We start from the raw sequence: 20,576 nt of genomic DNA, 5'->3' as shown, positions 1-20,576 counted from the left end.
TGCTAGTATCAGATGAGATGTTGAGGATGCTTTATTAGATATTATGTCTTGAGAAATGTAACCGTTTACTTTATGAAAACCAATGGGTCGGTTTTATGACAATATATATTTATTGACCATCAACTATTAAGATAGTGGAATTGCTAGTAGGTTGGCGACGATTTGTTTGTTGAAATTCAGACTGATATCATTCCGTCACCTTGCATATTATGCCAATTTATAAAATTTGACGAGTTAAATGTATAATTAAATAGAAAAATAATATATAATACAAACAATGAAATATATGTACAAGATCAGGGCACAAAAGTACTATACCACAGGTTATATTTCAAAAAAAATTAATATGTATATACACCAGCACCTTTAATGAAAAACTAATGTCTGAGGTCTTCAAGTAGAGAGAGATCCAATAAGTCAGTACTTCACTCGTAAGGTAGTGTCAAAGAATGTGATCTTAAAGACATATTTTTCATAAGCTCATAATATTGAGGGATGTGCGTTTAATGTGTTTAATGGAAACAATAAGTTCTAGTTCGGATTTATCCGACTTTGTGTTAGCTTCTTCGATGAACAGGAACAAACAGAGAGGTTGATAAAGAGATGTATTGATATTTACTGTTCTTATTTGTCCATGATGATATTAGTATAGAACGGCATCTCTGTCCCCATTGCTGTTCCGTTAACCTAGCAAAAGTTTTCACTATGGCATGTGAAATTATTGCATTTCATTACCATGGCTGGACTAAACATTCGGGTGATGAATTTAAGAACTGCTGTGAGTGATTTCCAGATTTCCCTACAATCATTAGAATTATACTATCACCAGGTGTGTACTTACACGAGCAACAATGGGGAGTAGTATCTGCTTACCCTTCTAGAACACCTGAGATCACCCCGGCTTTTGGTGGGGCTGCTGTTGCTCAATCTATAGTTTTCTATGTTGTGTTTTTTTAAACTGTTGTTTGTCTTTTTTCGTGTTTTGCCATGACATTGTCAGTTCGTTTTTCGACTTATTAGTTTGATTGTTCCTTGGTATCTTTCGCTTCTCTTTTACAAAAGGTATGGCTGTCCTTATCTAGAACCTGCTGTAACTGACATAGGATCAAATGATCCCTCATTCCGGAAGGTTTTGATATTTCCGTTGATTTAAACGTACCAATCAATCAATATTTCTGTTGTAAAATTCGCTCATGATCATTTTAAAATTCCGATCTAAGATAATAAATAAAACTCAATAAATATAACAAATGGTAGAACGAAACCTTCATTTATAATTTGCAGCATTCCCAGCTCACTTCACATATATTTTCTTTACTTGAAAGAGTTAACACATGCATATTTCGTTAGCTCTTCTTTATAATAAACATCAGAGGCTACCAATTAGCTTTTTTACGGCCATTACATTCATGAGCAGCTTTGACATCAATTTAAGCATCTTCTTATCGATAGTTGGAGTTAAATACATGCAATATTTCCAATTCTGATCATGTGGACATTTTCTATAATGATGTAAAACAACATTATGGGATCTAAGTAGAATTCTGAAAAGAAAAAGTCATAATAAAAAAAAAGTAATAATGATTATTACTATAAATGCTATTGATATAAGTAAACGCGCTTCCCATTATAGCTCCATCCCCAAAAAGACATCGTTGAATATATGATATCACAAATTCAACAACGTATGCTATTTCGCCTCACATCTTACACCATTACCCCTTTAAACCATAACATCATTCAAGATATGTCTAAGACACGCTGTAGTTTTGATATCGACGACATCGACGATATCGTATCGATATCAATATGCACCTCTTACTACTTGTGTCGCAGCAAACATAACATCAACCGTCAATATCGATTCAATGCTGTTAACCAAGTTTTATACATGGTACGCTTCTTAGTTAAGTTGTTAAGTTCCATTTCGACAATCTTCTCTCCGCATAAACATTCTGTTAATGTTGTCGACATTGACGATATCGAATCGATATCGACATTTATAATTTGCATCGCACTGATTTAATCTCAGTTAGTTTACAATGGATATATTTAAAACCAGTGTCGATATCGATTCGATATCGCCTGTCTTTTCTTCGCCTTATGTTTGTGAATTTTGTTTATTTTATACAGTTGTCCATAAAATCAATTTACTTTCTCCTGTTTTATCTGTTTAAGGTGTCGATATCGAAGATATCGATTCGATATTGATTCCATATAGACATTTACAAAACTTCTTCATGATGTTCTCTATTCATTTAAAATTGTTAAGTTTATGTTCGTCATTAAATTTTGCAATTTAGCAATGTAAAAATTCGGATCGAGCGATATCTACAATTGATGTTATGAATGTCTTTCTTCTACATTTATCTATTTAAGTTGTCGATGACGAAGGAGCTCCAGAGTAGGGTCATATTGAGGATATGGTGTGGGGACGACGTCTTATTATCTGACTCTAAATAACAAACAACAGCTATACAGTTTGACGTTTACTTGTTACTATAACTAAAGCTAAGGTGACGTCGCCGATGTGACGTCGACCTTGGATTCAAAGCTAATTCGCGACGTTGCCGGTACCGCGGTCTTCTCAACATTCTCTGCCCCTCAAAAATGTACTTTACGTAGAAAAGAAAATTGAAATACAATATATAAATTACATTAAATTAAGATAAAAGTCTCTCAAATTAAAAACATTTTCCAAGTTCTTTCACAATTAAACTAACGTAGTTCATAAACACAATCGCATAACAGTCAATATCCATCGCGTAACACATTTTTAAACAAATATGAACTATCACTTTACTTCGAAAGTCCATAAAAAGTTTTAATGTTCTCTTTCGCACGTTTAGCTGCTTCTCGGGTTGATAACTGTCGTTCTGTAACCTCGTCTGTCTTTGTCGGGTGTGTTGTTTCTTGTTCTGTGTCCGTGTTTTCACTCTCTACACTGATTTCGAGCGGATATAACTTTACAATGGGTCTATTCGTAATTCCGTTCTTAGTTCTCACAATTGCTGAACGAATGTGTCCATCATTTCCTTTAACTAAATCCTCAACAATTGCAGTTTTCCATCCAATTCTGGGTTTTTCATCGTGAATTTGTACTAAGTCTCCAATTTCAATCCTTCTTTTATTATTCCCGGTTTTCTGATGAAATTCTCTGAAAGAAGTCAGGTACTCTGATTTCCATCGATTCCAAAATTGTTGGATTATTAACGATTGTCTCTTTGCACGTTTATCTAAATTCGTAGTGTTCATGAAATCATAGTTTTCAATATCAAAATCTTCTCTACGAGGATATGGCAGTGTATTAATGCGTCGTCCGTATAAAAGATGAGCTGGAGTAAGTTGTTCCGAATCCACTTAATCTGAAGAAATGTAAGTCAAGGGTCGGTCATTGAGAATAGATTCAATCTCCGTTGTTACGGCTTAACGGTTGAGTCGAAATCGAATTAAAATCTTCGTTAAATCATTCAGTATCGGCGGGGTGTTCATGAGACAGTCATTCAAACTAGGATGGTTTGGTGAAATCCGACAACTACAATCGTACACTATTCTAATTGGCGTCGTGCTTGAGTCCTTTTTTACAGGATGATGTGGAATGTAGTGAATTTTGGTCGGAATCGGCTCAGTTTCATTTACTCTTTCAATAAATCCGCGGTTTTCTTTATCTGTTATGATATCGCTATACTTCTTTAACATTCTTGGTTCTTGACACAGTCTTTTTATTACGCTTTCCGTTCTTTTCTTTGCAGCATAGTTTAACGGTAACTCATCGTGGTCGTTTTTCCATGGTAACTTTGCGTGATATTTGTTGTCTCGAAACTCAATTGAAGATTCTTGGTAACTTCGTATATAATCGTTCTCCTTTTCGTTCACTTCCGGAGATTCAATTCCTATAGACTCAAGCTTCCAAAACGCTTCTACGTCGTGTTCCTCAGTTTTACGTGAAATAAGTACATTGAAAATACTTGACGCTGTTAATAACTGTGATTTTTCTGAATGTAACAGTCCAGAAAGTAAGTACCCTAGTTTCAATTTGACTGCGGTGGGTCCGTTTCCGCGTACCACTTTATCTTCAACTATTTCCCAATAAAAATCGGCTCCAATTATTAATGAAATTTCAAAGGTATCCTGTTGCGTGACTGGGTGTGCGAGCTTTAATCCTTTTAAATAGTCAATGTTCCTGTCAATGTAACGAATGTGGTTCTGTAACGGCATAGCTATCATGGGAACGATTAAAACCTGTATTGGAATTTTATGTCCAGTTTCTGTTTCAACATAAACCGTGGCTTTATCAAGTCGCCTAGCACTCGTATTGGTTTCTCCAAATGATGGAAATTGAATATTGTCGGCTCCTTCTCTCTGCAGGTTTAATTTACGCGCAAGAATCTCCGTTACAAAAGACCTTTGAGCGCCTACATCAAACAAAATGTTCGTATCTGTGCAATGACGATCTGACCAAACGGGGGCCACAGTGGTTTTCAGCAGTACATTTGAGCGAAATTGTGCTGACGAGTGTAAAATCGTTGAGTCTTCTTGCATCTCAGTATCCTTCACAAGATTTACTACAGTTGATGTAGATGGCGTATTTTCATTCTTACAACTGTTAACAGCATTATTTGTGTCAGTAAAACGGTTGTTACTTCTTTTGTCAGGGTTCGCGGTGTGTTCAACTTCACTACATAAACTAGTGTGGTGTCTTTTACCACAGTTACGACATGAGCTTTTTGGTTTGCATTCCTTTATGTGATGTGTACCGAGGCAGTTGAAACATAAATTGTTACGTTTAACGATAGCGAGGCGTTTATCTAAATCGCGTATTTTCGGTAGGCGAATAGATATCTTTACAGAAAATGCACGGCTTAGCTGTTAAATGCTGATTTGCATTTCTAGTACTTGTATTGTGTTTTCTTTGTGATTTAGCTCCGGCGAAAAAGGTTGAATACGAAATATCACTTTCTGTCTGTGTAACTTGTCCGGATTCCATAGTTTGTATCTCTGTATGTATACTTCTTCGAAGATCTCGTAATACCCAATTTGTCGTACCATGCTCCCGAGCGAGATGTTTTCTAATTTCTCCGGGCAGTTTGTTAATTATAATAGGAACTAATAAATTACCGTACGAGTCATGTGTCTGTTAAGCGATTCGAGTACTCTAACTAAACTCTCCATTTTGTCATAAAAAAATTCTCGCTTGCGTAATTTTGTGAGTCTGTCCAAATCTCTCTATTAGAACATTTACGGCTTCGGCATAATTAGCGTTAGTTAGAGAAAATCCGGCAATTGTCTGAGCGGCTTCGTTTTCTAATTGGGCCTTCAAATAATTAAACTTTTGAACATCTGTCAATGTTGGGTTGTAATGAACTGCTGATTCGTAAGAATCCCAAAAGCTTGGCCATTCTAATATATTGCCATTAAATGTCGGTAATGATAATTTTGGCAAACGATGATTGCTAGATATAGCGGATGGGACAGCATAGCTTGACGTAGGAATTGATGTGGCAATGTGGCTTGTCTCTGTTGAAATTCGAGCGTCATCACTTGACTGTGGTAATGATGGGGCGACATAATTTGTCTGTACAATTTCTGGCGAACTAGTAGGGATACACGGTGGACTGTCTACATTTAAAACTTCATAAGATGAATGTGATGTTTGATTGGAAATAGGATGTGATGTTTTATCTATAAATATCCTAAAATGTCTCAGTTTAGTAACAAAATTTGTAGTATACTCATCTGTGTCTACGATTTCAGTCTTTATATCCTCTGTTTCCGATGTATTCACAATTTGTTCATTCAGTGTGTCGAGTAACTTCTTCTTCTGTTGTAAGTTTTCGTATGTGGCTAACAGCTACTCTCTGTCGAATTCAGAACTTGAAGCAAATTTTCGTTAAAGTCTGGTAACGGCACTACGATTGCCCGTTCTAATCGATTTGAGCTTCGGTAACTCCATTAGTCACGGCACCATAAATGTGGGGACGATTTCTTTTTATCTGACTCTAAATAGCAAACAACAGCTATACAGTTTGACGTTTACTTGTTACTTTAACTAAAGCTAAGGTGACGTCGCCGATGTGACGTCGACCTTGGATACAAAGGTAATTTGCGACGTTGCCGGTCCCGCGGTCTTCTCAACATTAGGCGGGATCAAACATGTTAATGAGGGGTATCTCTTTCCCTTAAATCTAGGACAGTGGTGTAGCATCAGAACATAAATACAAAATGTTAAAATTAGTTGGAAAGTAACGATATAAGAGTACTCGAAACTATTCAAATCAAGTTTAAAACTTATTTCAACCAATAAATACACCATTTTTCCCTGTTTGTAATGTGAACTGGTTCACATCGCATGTATTTAAATTTTACACAACTACATGTAGTCATGTTTGTACTGTATCGCCTGAAAATTGCAAAATGGCATGAAAGCGATAGTGACATTTTTTGCAGTAAAATGTAGTCTTTGAAAATTATAAATTTTGATATCTATATTTATAATGAATTCAATTAAGAATTAGAAAGAAGATACCAATGGGTCATTTAAAAATCATAGTTCAATAAAAAAGACAATGTCATAGGTAAAAAAAATGACTAAATGACTAATAACAATTACAAAACAACATTTAGAAAACTAAAGACTGAGTAATACGAAGTACACCAAAAACTAGGGGTGAACTCAGATGCTCCGGATGGGTAAGCAGTTCCTGCTTCACATGTGGCACCCGTCGTGTTGCTCAAGCAAGTATAGATCTGGTAATAATTCGCATTCGGTAATGTAAAATCGAGAAGATGAGGACGGGATTGAGGTTTCGATGAATTGAATATATCCTAAGTCACATGTGACACAGATATTCCATAACTGTCAACCCAAACCATGATGGCGTCCGAAGTGGTGAATTCTTTTTTACCACTTTCAACTCTTGATGCAATTGATTTTCTCTTTGACAACATATATGCACGTTTCAGTAATAAAGTTTATCGACTGATTGTGGGTATTCTATGTACCCTTATTACGGTCCTTTGATAACAGATTTGTATTTGTACTATTTATGGCCAAAACCAATAAAGACACGTCTTAATTCAATTTAATTGATTAATTCAACAATCATTATCTTCATTATATTTTTTCATTAAATAATCAAGACCTCTCTAAATATACTGTCGAAATTTATCCAACGAAGCTTATTTTAAAAAGATCAAATATTAACAGTAATAATTGCCTTTCCTAGATTTAGATTTTTCAGTTTTACACGGGAAACTCTTCACAAAAATTCCAACAAAAGGGCTGATTCCTTCGTTCCCTCTTTTTAATTTTCCTTTTTTGAACGGTGATGGTCCTTTGTTTCCATCTTACGGTTTTTATGCATCCCAACACGTTCGCTATACCCGTGTCTGTAGTTATGTTTTGGATATCAATGAACATAATCTATGTATAATTGGCAAATAATTGTGTCAAGGATTTCGTCTCCACAAATTACACAAAATTCTTTAAAAGATACAGATTTGGTTTGGAAGTTTGAATGTACCTGTAAAAAACTTATTACCAAATGGATAGCACATCCTCAATTTTAAGGTGATGTTGTTTACTACATAAGAAAATGCCTTTACCAAGTCAGGAATATGACAGTTGTTTTCCATTCGTTTGCTGTGCTTGAGCTTTTAATTTTGCCATTTGATAAGGGACTTTCTGTTTTGAATTTTCCTTGGAGTTCGGTATTTTTGTTATTTTACTTTTAACCGAGCATGATAATTTAGATACGAATGATATTTTAGTCTTAGATACATAATTTTTTTTATTATTTGTTATTGACTTTTAACTAGCTTGTCGTAACTGCGAAAACTCTAAGATCTGAAGTGTCTTTTCTGTTTTTGTTAGTTTTTTGTGCTTGTATCGATCTGATGAGTAAAGCCCTTTTCAACTGATTTTTATAGTATGTTTTTATTTTGTACTGTTATATGTACACTACTGTCCCAGGTTAGGGGGAATGGCGTTAGCAAATATGTTTAACCCTGCAACATTCTGTATGTGCCTGTCTCAAGTCAGAAGCCTGTAAATCAGTGGTTGTCGTTTTTTGCTATATATAAATAAGAAGATGGGGTATGAGTGCCAATGAGACAACTCTCCATCCAAGTCACAATGTATAAAAGTAAACAATTATAGGTCAAAGTACGGCCTTCAACACGGAGCCTTGGCTCACACCGAACAGCAAGCCATAAAGGGCCCCAAAATGACTAGTGTAAAACAATTCAAACAGGAAATCCAACGGTCTAATCTATATAAAAAACGAGAAACGAGAAACACTTATAACCACACCAACAAACGACAACCACTGAACAACAGTCTACTGACTTAGGACAGATGGATACAAATGCAGCGGGTTTAAACGTTTTAACAGGCGCCAACCTTCACCCTAACCTGAGATAGTAGTGTAACATTACAACATAAAAAGACACACTATAAAATATTAATTGAAATTGCTTAACTCGATCAAAAGGACATAAAAACAAAAACAAGTAAACATACACTGAACGAATAAGTTTGATCTAAGACACAATATAAATACAATATTAATAAAAAGCGATTTAGCAACAGTGTCAAAAAGACTACTCTAGCTTAGGACAAAATGGCGTTAAATAAAATAACGTTCACAGGTAAATTTAAATATAATAATTTTGTTGTTAGGAGTACGGAAACTCTTTTTACAAAATTGATAAATTTGTTGTTCACAGTACGAATACAGTAGTGAAAATTTATCGTCATACTAAATACTTATCAAAGGTGGTACATATTAAAAAAAAGAGAGACGAGATATAACACAAAATAAGTAAACTTTGAATTACAGAAATGCACTACAAATTGTGTCAACAGGTCAAATTAACACGAACGTAAGATTTGAGAGTACTCGCAGTTACTGAAAGCTAGTTAAAAGCCAAAAACAATTAATAATAAAAAATCATGCATCAGAAATTAAAATCAATTAAAACGCATCCCAGGGATTTAGTGTGATAGCGCCATGAATATTCAAAGAAGACATGACTTGTGCAATGCCAAAATAAAAGTATCGACAGGTAGTAAGATAGTTAGGACCAAACCTTATAATAAATATTTATCATGTGATATATAGATAAAGCAATCTCTAAATAGCAAATAAACGTGGATGTGTATTTATACATCCCAAAAACCATTCGAAAAGAAAACAAATTTAGTTATGTTTTAATTTGTTGATGACAAAATCGATCTTAGTGCCAATGTATATATTTGTTTTTCGTTGGTTGATTGTTTTCTATATAAATCAGGCCATACTCGTTTGAATTGTTTAACATTTTTCATGTTGGGGCTTTGTATAGAAATTACTATGCGGTAAAGGTTTTGCTCATTGTTGAAGGCTGTACGGTGACCTATAGTTGTTGACTTTTACATCATATTGTCTATGGTAGAGAGTTGTCTCAATGGCAATCAAACCACATCTTCTTTTTTTTATTTGAATATAGACAATCATAATTTGCCTTTACTTGTTCAATCGTTAACAGTGTGTGACATGATAAATCATAGTCAATCGTAATTTACCAGTTTTCAAATCTCATAAATCCAAAAGCAAAAATATACAAATCAGGAAAATGACATAATCGGTAAATTTACAGATCAGACGTGTATTCTGGTATCAAAAAATGTGAGACCACGAATGTATGCTGATAGTATCAGTCTGTAACACTTGTGTAATATTATTTTTAAACGTTCATGCTCATAACTATGATGTAGCAATTTTATGTCTGCAGCAAACTCAAGGTTAATGAAGTAAAGACAATGCAATGGATAAGCACTGGTTTCTTCGATAGATACCATGATTACGGATGCTTTTCCATTGTTTCTTTTATCTTATCTATTTATTTAATGGTTTTCCATGATAACCATTCTTTTCTAATCTAGTTCCTATTATCGATGAAAACAGATACCCACTTACTTGTCTTTTTTAGTACACCAAAAAACATTAATTAGTAGTTAACACGTGGTAGATTAAATCATGAAAACCCATTAATAAAATCATACGCACTTGCAAACATTATGGGTATGCTTTATTTACCTTTACATTGAATGATTACTATTCAGACATTACCTGAAATATGGCATATTCGTACAAATTATCAAGTGTAAATATGTTACTGATTTTATTTTAAGGAACATGATTTAAGTCATATCTCGATTTACACTCATAGTAATTTTGAAACATGCATTGGAAATGATACAGAATGAATGGCCCTACTAAAAAGCAGCAATTGAATACACAAAATAGTGAATAAATCTCAAATAGGAACAAGCCATATGTTCCCATTGGTACAATACGTGCTTTGCATTAATAATGGATGCCACTAGTGGAGCAATAACTGTATAATCTCCAAACTCTTAAATTTTCTGTGAAGCTTATTGTTATAAGTGTTTGAATTGTCGTTATTTGTTGTTTTTTGTCTGTTTTGATTTGAGTGATTTTGATTGCCCCTTTGGTATAATTTCTGTCACATATTTAAAAATCCGGCAGATATATAACACCTTGAAATTGTGTCAGGTCTTTGAACATCTAAATTTCCTATATCGGATTGATTTGCTACATGCTGTTGGCATAATTCCAAATAAATGAGTCTTAAACTTACATCGAACAATTCCTGAAATCTTGGTCTTTGTCTTACAGATAAAAATCTACTGGGTTGATAACATGATTTTACGACAACACAGATAGTGATGTTCTCATGCATTTTGTTTAAGTAAGATAATTATATTTATTGATGGATTCCTTTGCATCGATCAGGTTATCTTGGAAACATATTCAGAACATGGTGATGTAAACTGTACTTATTCAGCGACTATAAAGTATTATATATTAATATATAAGGTAAGAGTCCAAACGAACATGTCATTATTATTAGCCAATGATGACCCGACCATGGTAAACATGTAAACTCTAATTTAGAAGTACGGCTTGTCTAGACAAATGACTAGATAAACTTGCAACTGCAACGGAGAGGAACAAATTACTTGCTCGTTTAAGTATAACACGTGTTTCATGGGACAGAATCAACAATCTTTTGCAATCTCTGCAATTTTGCAGCAACATTAACACTTTTGATTTTTCTACGCTTTACACTACTATTCCCCATGCTCAATTGAAAGATCGACTTCACCATCTCATTAAACAGAGCTTTTTCTATAAAATTGGGAATCGTAGATATAAATTTCTTGTTTTGGGTTATAATAATTCTTATTTTGTGAAGAACCACACTGATCAGAAAATATACTGAAGATGATATTATCAAAATGCTGTACTTTTTGATCGACAATATGTTTGTTGAGTTTGGAGGATTGATATTTCAACAGACAGTCCTATCACTGAATAACCCATATTTCAGTCAGTACTTACATCTCATATATCCCAGTGAACTTGGAATTAAGGATACTACTGATACTAGAAGGACTGCTTCGTACCTTGATCTTTTCCTCAATATTGACACAGATGGACGACTTCACATTAAAATCTATGACAAACGGGACGATTTCAACTTCCCAATTATCACTTTCCCATTTCTCAGCAGTAACAGACCATCTGCCCCATCGTATGGTGTTTACATATCTCAGTTGATACGTTATGCTCGTGCATGTTCACACTATACGGACTTCATATACAGGAGTGTGCTCCTTACGCAGAAACTGCTCCAACAGAGTTATGAGGAGGAAAGATCAAAAATGACACTCCGTAAATTTTATGGACACCATCACGCATTGGTTGATCTATACGATGTGTCTGTGTCTAAACTAACTAACGACATTTTTACCACGTCTTAGATTGTGGTTTACTATCTACGTCGTCTGGTCTGCTAAGTACCGAACGTGACCTATTCCCGAATATGACTGTTTTGCCGAGTGTGAATTCGCAATGCTATTAGACGTGTTTCCAACATTCATGTATTTAGTTATGATATTTCTTTTGTAAGTCTGGTTCGATATTGTGTTATGTCTTATCGTTTGTGGTTTGAATTCTATTTTTATTTTCTATATGTATGTTAAAGTTAAGATAATCAATCAGCTTGTTCATTTATATGATTTTTAGTTTAAAGCAACTATATGCACAGGATTTATTTGTTTTTACACAGTTTTGATTTAGAAGAAAAACCGACATGGTTAGAAAATACAAATAATTACACCATTACTAACACAATTTTATATTAATATGCTTGTCATGGCTAGAAAAAACATAAAATAACACCATTACAAACTTAATCCCAATTTCATATTCTATTTTTAGAAATTTACCTGTGACGTCACTTTTTGTGGCGTTGATACATTCGTATGACGCACAGCTCATAATTCGTTTGTGGTTTACTGGTGTACTGTCGTAAATTAATGTCTGGTGTCCGTTGTTATTCTGTGGTTTACATGATGTTATGTACTATTATATTATTTATTTATGTATTTCTCTGTCCTGAGTGTTCTTGCGTTAATTTGTACTGTATTCCTGACACGTAATGTTGTCATTTTAGCGGTATTTTTAACATTGCCATATAAGCGGGAGGTTTGGCTAGTCATAAAACCAGGTTCAACCCACCATTTTTTCTATTAATGTCCTGTACCAAGTCAGGAATATGGCAGTTGTTATCAAATAGTTTCTATGTATGTTGGCGTTTGTTTTTGTAGCAGTTCAGTGTTTCTGTTGTTCCGTTGTTTTCCTCTTATAGTTGATATGTTTCCCTCAGTTTTGGTTTGTGACCCGGATTTGTTTTCGCTTAATTGATTTATGTCTATTGAACAGCGGTATACTACTGTTGCCTTTATTTGCCAGTACGTCAAGATTGTAATTGATAAAAAAAAATACAAGATAACATAACTCTATATATTTTCTTTAAATTCAAAGAAACATCGAATTCGAGTGTGTCTGAACTACAACAAAATTAACAGAAGACATACAATAAAAACCAATTTGATCTTAAACGGTCAGTTTGATCTAAATATCTCCTCAAAAACTGATAGATTATTAAGTAATTATCAGTATTTCAGTCAATTTTCTGACTTATCCACAGAGGTCGATCATTACTGTTCAGACAATTCGTTTGCATTCAATTAAGATCTATTCAGTCTATGTACGGAATTTTCAGAAGTTGTTATTTACTTGTTCTCATCAACTTCAGACTGGATTGTTCGAAAAGCTACTGAACAGAACTGAATTGACTGCAAGCAAATTGCCTGAACAACAATGAAATTACCGCAGTACATAAGTCTAAAAATTGACCGAAAGACTGAACATGACTGAATAATTTATTGTCTAGACTTTTCAGATGATGTTAAGATCAAAATGACCGTATAAGACTAAAATTCATTAACTATTGATATTTTTATTTATACGAAGAGCTGCATGTTTTTTACTTAAGCGTCGCAAATATTAACTTGTTGTAATGTTCTTGGTATAAACCATTTGAAATGTTGAGAATTATGTATTGTTAGAGACTTTGAAGGCCTATGAGCAATATACCAACCCTTGTAAGTATAGTTTCATTCCAGCAATATATTCAGTCCCTTTTGTTTGAATATATATAATTAGATTTAAAAAGAAATTATAAAATGTGCTGACAAAGTCGCTGTGTATTGTTGGTTAATATCAAGTAATGCGGCCCGTTTTCGCATTTCGCAATTAATAGAATATTTTATTGGGTTTTCAAATTTTAATAAATGTTTACTGTATAAATGACTTAAAATGCAATAAAAGATTTCTTTATACATGAGCTTCTTATGAAGAATGTCAAAAAGCTAGCATTATCCTGTAACTTCACGTTCCGCTATGTACATGATGGCATCTCACTAAATAATTCAAAGTTTGGTGACTATGTTTGAACGCATCTATCCCATCGACCTTGAAATAAATGATACCACAAATACAGTTTAGTCTGCCTGATATCTTGACTTACATTTAGAACTTGACATTGAGGGTCGGATGGAAACAAAACTTTACGACAAAAAGAGATGATTTCAACTTCCCAATTGTGAACTTTCCATTTCTATGTAGCAGCATTCCCGCAGCACCTGCATATGAAGTATATATCTTTTACTTGATACGATATTCCAGAGCATGCATTTCCTATCATGATTTCCTTGATATAGGGTCGCTGCTTACGAGGAAGCATTTGAATCAAGAGTTCCCACTCGAAATCATTCCCTAAAACTTGAACGGACGCCATCACGAATTGGTTGACCGTTATTGAATATCTGTTTCACGGAAATCGTAATCACAATCTCGCCCTCTCTTACTCGAAAGTGACCTACCCAATTAGACTTCACCGGGTGTGTACTTACATGAGCAACATGATAGATACTACAGGTGGATCGGAATATGCTTTCGTTTTCGGGACCCCTGGGATCACCCTCGGTTTTTTAGTAGGGTTCGTGTGGCTTAGTCTTTAGTTTTCTATGTTGTGTTTTGTGCACCATTGTTTGTCTATTCGTCGCTTTTTCCGTTGTTTTACCATGGCATTTTTGTTAGTTTGTTTTCGACTAATGAGCTCGAATCTCTTTCGTATCTTTCGCACCTCTCTAAATATTACCTGAAATGTTTTCGATGATTTAATATATGAAGCATACCTTTTGTATCCAGGTTTTGGATGGACATAATGTGTGTTCACATCTTGAGTTCTTTTTGGGATGTACATAGTTTTAAACCGCTCATATCGAGGACTTGTTCTTTTTATGTATTGACTTGTAAGTAGTGGTTCTACTCCTGAAAATCCCCAGTCCGTTATGAAAAAAGATACATTGAACGTAAATGCTGCAGCCAGCGGATACAATGGCAATAATTCAGACTGAAAGAGAGAATAAATATAAATAGTTAAGTTATCAAACTAACTAAAAGTCTATTCAATACCAATACCCATGTGTTTGTAACAGAAAAGCTTGGGGTACTGAGCTTCACATGTTTAATGCATTGAAGATTTAAAATGATTTGGCACAAATGATTAACAAAAATGATATGCATTACATTTATTACAGCTCTCCTCTGCGTTCTGGACAACGTATTTTAAAAAGGAGCAAAAGTATTTTACTGATGTTCAATTTTGAATATATCCACTATGTGAAAATACAAGACACTGCTGTAATCATAAGACTTCCAACAGAAACGAGACCGGTTGACAGAATAAATGTCTTCTTCAGTTTTAAACGTTTCAAATAGTATCAGTAAAAAGATTGGAAAATGTGTAATAATAACACAGCAATAATTTTGCATATATCTGGTTTCCTTTCAAAACATTATTTTAGCCCTACAATAAATGTATTAGTACTTCTAAATTGCATCCAATGTGATATGATATCTTACTGCAATCCAGCGTATTCGAAGTAGCCTAGAAGTGTACGCCAAATTAAATTGAGCCACCAAACGTCACCGATAGAAAAAAAATGGCACTCCTTTTGTAACCACTTTCGAAGATTACCATAAAACTCAAAAATAAGATCTGATGAAAGATATTCAAAACTTCAAAGGATGTTTTCAAAAAGTATATCAAATAGTGTTTGGTTGTGTCTTCATGAAGTTCAGCCATATGTTTAGATTCAACGGATAAAAGTCAAATCTGAAATTATTTGAACTGAAACCTTAACATTGTCGCAAAAAAGTCAACCTTCCAGCTTCCTACGTCCAGAATTACCACAAAATTCTGACCTCAATATAATAAGCATTTACGGTTAAAGAAAGTAACTTAGTCACTTAGAACTGGACATTAAAAGATGAAAACGTTACTTTCAACATGAAAGAACCGTCTTTGGTGAAATCTGTTAAAATGTCTTCTAAGTACTATCTAAATTAACAGGTTTATTTAGAAGTAATAGTATCAAATTAAAGAATGTTTAAATCATTTGTTTATCATTTTTCCAAAAACAACTTCTTTACTATACAAAAAAAAGCAATGAGAAAAATCCCACAGATTCTTTTATGGAGATGTGCATACAGATTGAGTTTTGTTTTCCACCTATATTTCAATACTCAATAAAACAATGGTTTTTAACATGACTGTTCCATGAAGGACCCACATAATTGTTTATGTGACCTCAAAAAATGATTAAAACCTCTACCGATCTGTGTATCACTTATAATGACGTTTACAACAATTATATCATAAACGCTTGCATACTACAATATGTATTAGATGTGTGATACTACTAAACGAATATGTTCCTTATATATCTCGATTTAGGAAACATTTTTGAAATTAACAACATGAAAACTAATATCATTCCATCAGTTCATGTCTTCTTACTGAAATTTTCCTGGTTTGAATAAATAAAATATAAGAACTCGTAAATCATACCAGGCTTATAGTCAAGGTATTTGATAAGGTCATGTGTTCTAATGTGTTCACGCACTCCATATAACCAAATCATTGCAAGTTGAATCGCGACATGAATTAGTTCTCAAATCTTTAATATTAAGTCGCACCAACCCAAAAGTATCATGTTACCTGTGACTTGTATAAAAAAAATGTTCACATCTTTCATTTTGAAATCAATGTCGAATTCAATAAAACTTACATATATAATATATAAGAAGATTCAAAGACAAATCACTAAGGCTATCACTAAGTTGTGGTATCTTTTATTGTCTCGAATAGTTTTGCCACGGGGGTGGCGTCATCACCGCAACTTCGTGATAGTCTTAATGTTGTCTTTGAATCTCCTGGTATAGTGACTATGAGATAGACAACCGCCGCATACCGCTAGGTATCCACTTTAGCTATCCTACCATACGACCACCAAATATAGATGTTGGTTCACTTTTATCTTATATAATATATGTACTATGTTTCTAAATATACTTTGCTGTTGCACGAGCATTCAACATTATTTTACTTTCTTAAAACTTCTAGAAAAATCATTGGTTAAAAGAGAACACAGTCATTGGCGTGTTATATTTAGAAATGTATTTATCTTTGTATTCGTATAGTGAAAACCCTTTGCCGGATAAAATATTGAAAATATTGAAAATTTCAAAATGATTCATTTTGTATTATTCGTATTAACACACATATTAACACTACTTTTTTTATTTTCATCTAGAATCGTTCAACTTATACTTCTGGACACACTCTTTTTTTGAATAAAACGTATTCTAAGGCAACCGTTTTACTGCCTACGTTAAATTCATCATGTCAGTATTTTAAATTAGGCCATGTTTTTTTATGTTTTATTCACCGTACGATAACGCTGATCAACACTAAGTCGAAAAGAATATCGGGACAAATGTACGAAAACGAGTATGGGCGTTATCGTTTCAAATTTATCCTTTTAGAATTACGCTTTAATTTTACCAGAGTAACACCTTTTTCAGTTGGATGATGGGACCAAGCGTACATCTTCGAAAGTACATAGCATTCAACGCTGAATAAACAAATAATCAAATTATAGACCTGGACAGGCTTCAGATATAACTAAAAATGTATCAATGCCCAGATTTCAATAAGTCATCGTGCTTCTATAAATTGTAGGCGTTGCCGAATATAACAGGTACATGTGGTTTTTGTGCGGCATCTTCTTGCTAAGATCATAGAACTGAGATTTAATTTATATTACTGAAACTTGGAGGAAAACGTAGGAATTATAGTCTTCATAATGATTGAAATGGAAGATTTTGACCAAAAATGGCATATTAACTAGAATGAAAACAAATTATCTGGTTGAAGAGTTCCAAAAATTGAATTTAGGGTAAAAGGGTAAAATATATCGCATATCTCAGAACACATCAATCCTGTCTTTTTATATGATCCTGTCTCTTGAAACAATTACAGCCCAAATAAGGAATAACAGTTCTGCAGTAAAAAAGTAATCGCCTGCAATTGGTGATTTAATGGTCGCAAATGCAGTTTTAATGGCGACACGTTTTAATTATGAAAATTTAAAAATATCGTATCATACGAGATACAGTGGTTGAACCTGTTTCTCCACTGATTTTAAGACGATATGTAGACAAACTTCATCTTTCTTTTTAGGTCTGTTAAAGAATTCAAAAGTAAATCCAGATGAAGTTCATTTCACAACAAGTAGTCCTAAAACCTAGCTACTTTCTGCTTGAACTTCACACATTATTTAGCAAATGTTTATCTTGTCTGCTCAAGGCTAAAGTTAAGTTTGCACTGAAGTTCATTCGTCGTTAGGCCCGCTTTCTGTTGAATGTGGGAAGTTATTAAATGTCAATGTTTATATTTTATATGGGTCCTAAATAAAGGTTCAAGGTCAGAAAAATGTGAAACAGGATTAAGGAACGTTGTCGGTCTTGAAAAGTGCAGATCTAGCAATTTGCAAGAAACACGACTAAGCACAAAATTCCAACAGTGAAAAGGTTAAAAATCGCATAAAATTTACTAGAATTGAACTGATTTATAATGTTCATTAATATGTTAAAAGGTTAATATATCAAACCATCCACTTACTTTTCGCGGAAGATATAAATTAGAAATCTGTTTTACTAGTTTTGTTGAACTTAGATGTAATACTACAATTTCAAATACAGCAAATATTTAACCTGTATTATTTTCATTCTGTTATTTTTGTACATGATCAATTACAACAGTTTATTTTTCTGAGTGTTGTCTCGATTTGTAGACATACTAATTAAAGGCAATGTATGTTTAATCCCCAAATTAACATGTAATTTTAATAAGAAGGAAGAGTTTTATTCTAAAAAGAAATGGTCTTTCAGTTTCTAAATCCCTTGAAGATTACTTTGATATCGGAGTGTCTTATAGAAGCTAAATAAGTGAGTCTCTATGAGCAAATATTTCAAATATTTGCATTTTAGACCATGAACTGTTTAAACTTTTTCTTTTTGCGATAATTGTTCATCAATGGTTATTGTATGGTTGGAAAGAGGACGTTTTAAATGGTGGTATAATTTATGTTTATCAAATTTAGATTGAATAGTTTTCCTGAAAGAAAAAAAAACATCTAAATTTTTCAGCTTTAAAAAAAATGGTTATTTGATAAAATGGGGGTACATTTTTTATTGAAAAATAATAATTCTTGCATCCAAACATACTAATATGATATACTGTTGCGAGAAAACAACATGGTGAGTATAAATACATAACACTGCATAACTTTAAGTGCTTTTTGCTTATGTTAGACTAGGTAGTTAAAAATTTATTGAATGCTATTTTGATTATTGCCTTAAACAAATTACATTTAGAGACATTGCTGAACACATCCATACATGTATCGAGCATGTATCCGTATATCAATGATCTTATAATAAGTATTTGGGAAAGCCGAAAATGACTGAAGTACGTAAACGAGTTGTTTATTTCCAAAATCTTACATTCAGGGTTGATAATCTGAAATTAGAATTGAAACGTGCAATTACATTCCATTTAAAAATTGTAGCCTTCAAGCATTATTTTATGATATTATTGTACCAAAAACTCTATTTGAATAATTGATGTAGAAAATATTAATCTATGACTGTCCCTGTTAAAAGCGATTTACGTCAATTGTGCGTAAATGAAATATTCCTTTTGTTGTTGACACAAATAAAATACAAGTTATTTAAGAAACATTTTCTATGACTGTTTATTTCTTCCCAACGAACATGCGTCGTTGTACAAACTTGGCCGTAATGTCTTGAATCAAATTTGGCAGTTATTTTTCATATCAGGATGATACAATTGTTTGTTTATTTTGGTCGAATCACCAACAAATCGATTACCTAATCTGATTTAACTTAAAAGTTCTATTTTAGAATTTCCAACCAATGAAAATCAAACATATAAGTATATTTTTTACAAAGGGCTCCTCGTGTAGTACTTACAAAACATTTATCCGTAAATGTGGAATTTGAAAGGAATAGTGTCAACGGAATATGTCAACAAAACTCGATATTACCATTGGTCATTATTTAATCTAGGAAAGATGGAAGGACAATATATTGCATTTAATTGATTGGTAACTGAGTCGATTCATGTGAAGTCAATATCAATAGAGCAATCGATAATGACAAACAAGACAAATACCGGGTATGGACCTGCGTCACTACATGCAATTGATTGAGTTTACATAAATGATCATTCCCAGACAAAATACTAAAATCATTTACTTCAATTAGAGCCAAGAAAAGCTTGACGAAACTTTTGCTTCTACAATGAGTGTTATTCAATTTAAAACTATCGGCAAACGGGAAGCGGATACACGACAGATGTCAAGATTGCTAACTTGCTACAACTCATCTTTATCAAGCTGCAGACCCAATACTAAATCATTTCCTTTAATTTTTCATTTCAAGAAAACTTTGACGACGGGCGGAAGGAGTCGAACGGTTACTAGACTTTGCTACCGCATTGGTCAACGCGGGTAAAAAAACAAAGAAATGCATATCGATATAGCTCTTCAACGTTTTCGGTCCTTATACATCCTAGGCTTTCAAATATTCGGCTTTGAGCGTTCCTGCTGAAAGTAAATCCAGAAGAGCGCTTCGGACGCATGAAATGTATAACGTGTTGTTTTCATTTTTTTTTTTTTTTTTTTGTGTAACAAACTTCCAGTTTTGTGTGAAAGTGATTTAAAAAAA

At 33.5% G+C, this 20,576-nt stretch overlaps 1 protein-coding gene across 2 annotated transcripts in view; it reads right to left on the bottom strand.

The window, feature by feature from the left end:
• Window positions 1-225: 225 nt before the first annotated feature.
• LOC127709071 (uncharacterized) overlaps window positions 226-20,576 on the bottom strand; it is a 44,674-nt gene continuing 24,323 nt past the window's right edge. Inside the window, exons 4-6 of one of the 2 annotated variants that reach the window (XM_052214422.1) lie at window positions 14,615-14,832; window positions 10,080-10,112; window positions 226-1,544 (exon numbers count right to left, since the gene is read on the bottom strand). In XM_052214422.1, coding sequence (XP_052070382.1) covers window positions 10,109-10,112; window positions 14,615-14,832 — 222 coding nt within the window. In that variant the 3' untranslated portion in view covers window positions 226-1,544; window positions 10,080-10,108. The remainder of the gene's footprint in view (window positions 1,545-10,079; window positions 10,113-14,614; window positions 14,833-20,576) is intronic. The other variant, XM_052214416.1, reaches the window with a different exon arrangement.

This window comes from Mytilus californianus, unplaced genomic scaffold (genome assembly GCF_021869535.1).
Source record: "Mytilus californianus isolate M0D057914Y unplaced genomic scaffold, xbMytCali1.0.p SCAF_1, whole genome shotgun sequence".
In the NCBI taxonomy this organism is placed as follows: Eukaryota; Metazoa; Mollusca; class Bivalvia; order Mytilida; family Mytilidae; genus Mytilus; species Mytilus californianus.
The sequence above is the reverse complement of the archived record's forward strand: the minus strand, read 5'-3'. Positions and strand labels throughout refer to the sequence as shown.